Raw genomic sequence first — 7,990 nt, 5'->3', positions numbered from 1 at the left:
CTTTCTCTGTGATAACTCCAGCTGTGTCAAGTTGACACAAAACTAACCAGTACAGTAGCTTTAAATTGGGGAACAAGGTTTACAGAGCATTACCTGTTGTATGTGAGGATCTGCAACCAGATCTTGGAGACCAGCCCCTAAAACCCACAGGTTGTCTTCTGATCTCCAGATACACTACACTATACACACACATACACAGATACACTACACCAATAAATGAGTAAATGAATAAATTTTTAAAATTACAACAAAACCAGAAAACTAGCTGGGCATGGTGACATATTCTATACCCCTAGCACTTGGGGAGAGGCAGAAGCAAGAGAATCAGAAGTTGAAGGTGATCGCCTATAGAGCCAGTTCAAGGTCGTCCTGTGTATTATATGAGACCCTTAAAAACACAGTAAAATACAAAACTTAGAAAATTTATCATGCCTCTTTGTTTGTTCTTTTTCTTTTCCCCTTCCTCCTTTCCTTTTTCCTTCCTTCCTTCCTGGCCTCAAACTCAGAGATCTGCCTGCCTCTGCTTCCTTAGTTCTGGGACTCAAGGGCATACTATGCCTGGCTCATGTCAACTTCTTGTATAAAATACTTTAGGTGTGTGCACACTCAGAGTATCTCTTTGTAGGGTCATTCATTACCAAGGAAAAAGTAGAGTAGTAATCCTGCAATAGAGAAATGTAGCACCTATCCTTGAGCAAATGGTCACCAGTGTCAGCCCAGATTAGCAATTCTGCTCTCAGTTCACAGACCACTTCCCTGGCATTTTACCAAAGTAACCTTAGTTTAGTCATAAGACATCAAACAACCCCAAACTTAGGGATATTCTCATTTAACTGGCCAAATTTGTTTTTTGAGACAGGGTTTCCTGGCTGTCCTGGAATTCGCTCTGTAGACCAGGCTGGCCTCAACTCATGGATCTGCCTGCCCCTGCCTTCACTGTGCTAGAACTGAATCAGGATGTGCTCTGCCTGCCTGTGTTGTGTGTGAGGCAACATGCTCGGCTAAAGTATACCCATATTTTATATGGCTCTGACATATGTTTTTATAGAGAAGCTTATAAATGTGATAAAATGTTAATAATTTGAGAATTGGGGCTGGAGAGGTGGCGTTGGCTACTCTTCGCAGCACTCAAATGGTGACTCGAAATCATGTATAACTCCAGTTCCAAAGGATCCAGTGCCCTCTCTGACCTCCATGGGCATCATGTACACACATACATGGGGTGCACATACATGCATGTAGGCAAAACACTTAAAAATAAATATTAAATACATTTTATTTAATTATTTAATCATTAGAATTAAATATTAAAAATATTAAAAGAATCTAGAGGAAGAGTGTAAGTCTGAATCATCAATAGTATATGAGACTGCCACCCACAAAAACGAATTTGTAGATCCAATTACTGTGTTGCTAAGACTGAGATATTTATTAGAGGAATTGATTTGGGACATTTTTCTAAGCATCCATGTCCCTTGCACTTGTGTTGACTCGTCAGTGAGTTCAGAGAAGCTAAGATTTGCCAGGCTTCTTGACATAGCTGTACTCAGCAGGTATTTACTGTGTGTGTCGTAGGTTAGGGAGCTGTGTTTGCTCATTTCTGAGATGAGCTCTCAGTGTAGTCTAGAACTTACTATATAGCTCATGCTGGCCTTAGACTTGTGGCTAACCCCCTGCCTCAGTCTAGTACTAGGAATAAAGGCATGTGTCCATATACTAGCTACAAAGATTCTTCTATATTTTTTTTTTCCGGTGTCGGGGTTGAGTCTGTCCAGGGCCTTATACATTCTAGGCAAGAGGTCTACCACTGAGTGACACCCCCAATGTGCAGCTAGATTTTTTTTTTTAAACTATTATTTTCATTTCGTGTGTGTGTGTGTGTGTGTGTCTGTCTGTCTGTCTGTCTGTCTGGGTGGTCACATGGGTCTCTGGTCCCAGCACTTGGGAGGCAGAGGCAGGTGGATTTCTGTGAATTTGAGGCCAGGCTGATCTACAAAGTGAGTTTCAGGACAGCCAGGGCTGTTAAACAGAGAGACCCTCACCTGAAAAGTAAAAAAACCAAAATACCTCTGTGTTTGTGATGCTGAGGCCTTGAACAGCCACCCGTGTGCCTGACAAACACTGCTGCTGAGCTGAGCATGAGCCCTGACGGCATGCGGATGCATGTGGGCGTGGGTATAGAGGCCAGTGTCCAGTGGTGTCCCCAGTTGATCCTTTCCTGATTTTTGAGATGGGATCTCTCCCTGAGCTTGGTGCTCCTTGGTGAGGTTGGCTGGCGGGAACCTCCCCAGCATGGCCCCCATTTAGAAAGATAAAATTGGGTGGACAGATTCTAAACTCCTTGAACTAACTTCCCCTTTTCAAGAATATTATAGGTTGATGGGTTGGCTGTCCCAGGGTCAGGAGCTCCTGATGCTGTTAGCCCACTAGCCGGAGTTGATGGGTTGGCTGCCCCAGGGTCAGGAGCTCCTGATGCCCACTAGCCGGATGGGGAGAGGCCTTAGACTTCCTTCTCTGTGGCACCAGGGCCTGGCAGCACTGGGGTTCTGTGGCCCTCGATCTTCTGAATCTGTTTCCTGTGTCCAGTTTTCTTTTTGGCTGCAATCCCTACCCTGTGGACAGAGTGCAGGCTTTTGTTTCAGAGTCTTACTCTGGAGCTCTGGCTGTCCCTTCGCTTTTGTTTTTATTTGAGGCGGGGCCCCACTCTCTGGCTCTGGCAGGTGATCTTGAACTCAAAGGGATTAAAGGTTTGGGCCACCACACCTGGTGTTCGTTCCTTTGGTTTTGATTCTGAAGATTGAACCCAAGGGCTCATACACTATAAGCAAGCACTCTACCACTTGAGCTGTATCAGTGATCACAGCACATTGATCTTAAAAAGAAAATGTTATCAGCTCATTGTGAAACTGTTCAGTGATATCCCAAGGCCTCTGTGACAAAAGTCCAAATTCTAAATTCTTGGTGGCCAGGCTGTTGCTTGCCTGTTCAGACTGTGTCTTGACACTTCTTTATCCCCTCAGGCCAGCCTTTTTTTTTTTAGCCCACCTGAGCCTACTGCTCTGTCCCAGGCCTCCACCTAACTAGCTCTTACTGCCCTGAAGGACACATTTCTGGAAGACTTCTCAGAACCACTATTCTTTTAGCCTGGATCGGGAGTCCTCTCTTTAGAAGCCTCCATTGAAACTTAGACTGCATCGTAATTTGTGTGCTTAAGTGATGTCTGCTCTCAACTGAATGTATTCCTCATATAACTGGATTCTCAATCAATATCTGTTGGATAAGTGAATGGATTTTTGTCAGTAAGCTCATACTTTGACCACATAGACTTGGCTTTTTCTGAAGTGACCTCTTTTTCTTGCAACTCCTTTCAGGACCTGGGTTTCAGTGATGAGACATGGGGTATGATGTGACCCGTTTCCAGGGGGACGTTGACGAGGACCTTATCTGCCCTATTTGCAGTGGCGTCTTGGAGGAGCCAGTGCAGGTGAGTGGGCCTCTGCACAGGTAGAACTGCCAGAAAGTCCTCTTGAGGAGTGGGCTCCTGGGAACCCCACTCCAACCCCTGGAGACCTTTGGTGCCGAGGGGAAGGGACGTTCTGGAGTCTGTCTAGAGTTGGTTCAGATCCTGAGGTCACTCAGACATCTGTAGTGGTCTCAGGCTTGGTAGTTGCTTTTCTGCAGGAATTTTAAGGTCTGTGCTCTGTCTGTGAGGGACCTTCTAGACCTGGATCCGTTCTTACTGCACTTGAACTGTGTGATGCTTCGTGTAATGGGCAGTGTCCTTTATGCCTGCCTCTAGTCTAACACAACAGATGGGGACTCTGCTTTCTTCCTGGGCTCTATTGAAAAGGTTTGATGTAGCCATGCACTTAGCACTTTGATGTGAAAACTGCCAGGTCAATAGGTCATTTCCTCTACTGGTTGGACCAGGCCCAGAGTCTCCTGTGTTCTGGGAATGTTAGGCAAGCTGTAAGGTAAACTGCTGACAGCAACATTCATGGGAAAGCATCCTACCCTCGCCTTATTACCCCCATTTGCAAGCACCAATCAGTCCATTGACACTTGGCCAGTTGCTGCAATATCATTTCCACACCAGGACACCAGCTAGAGCCATTTCATTTGCTTCTTTTAGACAGGGGACTTTTGAGGCTTTGATTCTTTCTTTCCAATTTTCAGCCATCAAAAGAAACAGAGATTTGAGCAGAATAAGGTTCAGACTCCACTCTAGAGGCTGTCAATCTGGGAACTTTTCTATGTCTTTGTACCTATTCCTGTCAAAGGCATATTAGATGGGTATGGAGCAACTCTGTGTGGTGTGGAGAGGTCATTGGGTAGGTCCTCCTCCCTCAGGCCATGGCAGGGTATTGTCTGCTTTCTGGCACTGTCATTTAAGGCAAGTCACTTGTAGAGAGATGAATGGTTGGTAGTGAGCCCAAGTCAGAAGCCACTCACCCATCTCCAGCCTTTACCTCCTCAGGGAGAAGGCAGGCGGTGGCTTTCATGATCCTTGGCGTAATCCCAAGGTCCTGTGAGCTCCTGTCCTACCACTGTTTGCTTACTTAGGAATGGGTGATAGATTGAAATGATTAAGAAATCAAGCTGCAGCCGGACAGATGGCTCATGGTTAAGAGTACTTGCTGATGTCCCAAAGAACCCAAGGTTAATTCACAGCAACCACATCTATGCTACCGTGGCTCTCAGTAACTGCAGCTTTAAGGAGATCTGAAACCTCAGGCACCAGGAGCTCCAACCTATACATAATTAAAGATAATAAATACATTTTTTTTTTTTTTTTTTTTGGTTTTTCGAGACAGGGTTTCTCTGTGTAGCCTTGGCTGTCCTGGAACTCACTCTGTAGACCAGGCTGGCCTCGAACTCAGAAATCCGCCTGCCTCTGCCTCCCGAGTGCTGGGATCAAAGGCGTGCGCCACCACGCCCAGCACATTTTTTTTAAGGTGAAGGAAAAAAACTAATGGTTTTTTGTAGTGGTTATCAACAAAGATAGTTCGTAGGTTAGGGGTGGGGCTTATACCCACTTCTCCATGAAGTTCTAGGACCCCATCTGCTGGGACCTGTGCTGTCTGCCAAAGTCTCTGTGAGTCACGTTGTTACTTGAACGTTGGTATCTTCCATTCCCCACTGGATCTTAGAGGTTTCCCACGTCCTCTTCTGCAGGACTTACTAAGCACTGAGTGGAGGGGTTGATGACAGCGTCCCTTTTAGGACTGAGGGGCTCCAAGGGCTCTGGGGTCTCACTCTCTGCACATCATCCAGTTGTGGGTCTCAGAATACATTGTATTTTTCCAGTAAAAATAAAAGAGGGGAAGGGAGTTGCAGAGAGCTGATGTAGTGGTTAAGATCATTAACTTAGAGGATCAGGGTTTGAATCCCAGCCTCTGCAGACTGTTCTGTAACTCTGGTTCCAGGACCCTCTTCTGCTCTCTCATGGTATCAGACATGTATAGACAGAGATAAAGCATGCTGGCAAAACACTTATCAGAGAAAATAAAAATGAATTTAAAAAAAAAATCAGGCTGGTTGTGCTAGCTCATAAAGTTAGATGTTCTGACAAGGCAGAAGCAAGAGGATCTCAAGTTCAAGGTCAACCTGGACTCACCTTTGTGTGCAGGTGACATGACTGGATTGGTCAAAGCTCTTGTCAAGCAAGCCTGGGACTCCAGTTCAATCTCTGGATTCCATGGTGGAAAAAGTCCCTGGAAACTGCCGGTCCCCCTGTCCACCCCTCTGCCCACATACATAATAACTTTTATTTTTAATTATATATATATATATATATATATATAAATGAACGATGAGTGGCAGCTGCAGGCACTGTGCTGACGTGGGCTGTCAGAATCTCTCCATTACTCTGGCATGCAGTTGGAGATACATAATAACTTTTAAAGTAAATCAAAATAGTATAAAAAGATACACCGAAAATACTGATGTGCCCTGCGTCCTAGTCAGCTCCTCAGAGGGAGCTTCTTTGCTTTGGGAGTGGCAGGACTTTGCTGTGTAGCCAGGAAGTCTCAGATTTTTTTCTAAAATTTATGTATTTTTGTGTGTGTGTGCACGCACGCGCGCATATGCGTGTGCCATGATGTGCTCGTGAAGTCAGGTCAAGACTTGGAGTCACTTCTCTCGTTCCAGTGTGTCCTGGGGACTGAGCTCAGGACGTGAGTGTGGCAGCAGCTGCACTAACCTCCTGAGCTGATGTCAATCAGTTCTGACCTCGAATACCTGGTCTGTTGTCACAGCCCCCTCAGCTTGAGGACTGTACGTGTATGCTACCATGCCCAGCCTATGGAGCTATAGATGCCTATTTTTTTTAGTTCATTTGGTATCCTTTTTTTTTTTTTTTTAAAGATTTATTTAGTTATTTTATGTATGTTGAGTACACTGTATCTGTGAGCCTTCATGTGGTTGTTGGGAATTGAATTTCTAGGACCTCTGCTCGTTCTGGCCAACTCTGCTCATGGAGTCCCTGCTTGCTCCAGCCCAAAGAATTAATTATTATTACACATAAGTACACTGTAGCTGACTTCAGACACACCAGAAGAGGGCGTCAGATCTCACTATGGGTGGTTGTGAGCCACCATGTGGTTGCTGGGATTTGAACTCAGGACCTTTGGAGGAGCAGTCAGTGCTCTTGCCAGCCCATTTGTTATCCCTTTAGTGAGCATCTCTTTTTTTTTTTTTTTTTTTTTTTTCCTCCTTGGTGACAGTGCTCTATGTAGCCCTGGCTGTCCTGAAATTTGCTCTGTAGGTCAGGCTGGCCTTGAACTGTTAGAGATCTGCCTGTCTGCCTCACCGAGTGGTGGGATTAAACTTGTATGACACCACACCCAGCTTTAAAATGTATTTTCATTTATTTATTTATTTATTTATTTATTTATTTATTGGTTTTTCAATTTTTCGAGACAGGGTTTCTCTGTATAGCCCTGGCTGTCCTGGAACTCACTTTGTAGACCAGGCTGTCCTCGAACTCAGAAATCCACCTGCCTCTGCCTCCCGAGTGCTGGGATTAAAGGCGTGCGCCACCACGCCCGGCTAAAATGTATTTTTAAATGTAACTTAATTATTTTAAAAATTTAATCACATTTTTTAAAATGTAATTTTAAAATTTTAAGAGTGTACGTACACACATGCCCACACAGGTCAGAGGACAACTTGTGGAAATCAGTTTTCTTCTTTTACAACATGAGTCCTGGGTGTTGAACTCAGGTTATCAACATGGCACCCCTATCCTCCAGCCGTCTCCACCAGTCCCTCTCTAGTTAGTCTCTTGTAGATGAGAGCAAGTGTCTAGAGGAAGGGAAAGAAGGAAGGTAGTGTGCTAGAGAGAGGAAACCCAGGGCCCTGTTCTTTGTAGGCAGGGTCTCTGTCACCGAGCTGTGTCCCCAGCTCTGCTTTGCTTGAGGTGGTTTTTCTGACTGAGAAATGGAGACTAAGGCAAGAGAAACCAGTTGGAAGTCACACGTGACAATTTAGGTAAGAGATGATACCACAGGAGCTTGAAGCAATAGAGGTGGAGAAAAGTAGACACATTGGGAATCTTTTTTTTTTTTTTTTTAAAGACTTACTTATTTTATGTATGAGTACATCATTACTGTCCTCAGACACACCAGAGGAGGGCATCAGATCCCATTACAGATGGTTGTGAGCCAGGGAATTGAACTCAGGATCTCTGGAAGAACAGTCAGTGCTCTTAACCTCTGAGCCATCTCTCCAGCCCGACCTTTTTTTCTTTTTTTTTCTTAAATAGTATGTTTAGGCTTTAAGATAACCCAGGTATAGTGACACCTGCCTATAAACCCAGCACTCAAGGTTCAAGGTAAGCCTTCCCTATATAGCTACATATAGCCTGCATGTGATTTTCAAAACACATGGAGGGTGTCTTAGTCAGGGTTTCTATTCCTGCACAAACATCATGACCAAGAAGCAAGTTGGGGAGGAAAGGGTTTATTCGGCTTACATTTCCATACTGCTT

At 44.8% G+C, this 7,990-nt stretch overlaps 1 protein-coding gene and 1 non-coding gene across 2 annotated transcripts in view; one reads left to right on the top strand and one right to left on the bottom strand.

Annotated features, from left to right (window-relative positions):
* The window catches only part of Rnf41 (ring finger protein 41), a 27,232-nt gene that overhangs the window by 12,697 nt on the left and 6,545 nt on the right, over positions 1-7,990 (top strand). Inside the window, exon 3 of the mRNA XM_021204771.1 lies at positions 3,372-3,484. Within this exon, the coding sequence (XP_021060430.1) occupies positions 3,395-3,484 (90 nt within the window). The 5' untranslated portion in view covers positions 3,372-3,394. The remainder of the gene's footprint in view (positions 1-3,371; positions 3,485-7,990) is intronic.
* On the bottom strand, positions 5,800-5,934 carry LOC115064707. Its single transcript, XR_003844539.1, has one exon. It is a non-coding gene; the product is annotated as a small nucleolar RNA SNORA44 (small nucleolar RNA).

The sequence above is a fragment of the Mus pahari genome, chromosome 9, assembly GCF_900095145.1.
Source record: "Mus pahari chromosome 9, PAHARI_EIJ_v1.1, whole genome shotgun sequence".
NCBI lineage: Eukaryota > Metazoa > Chordata > Mammalia > Rodentia > Muridae > Mus > Mus pahari.
Note: the sequence above shows the minus strand (reverse complement) of the source record. Positions and strands in the feature narration are given on the sequence as shown.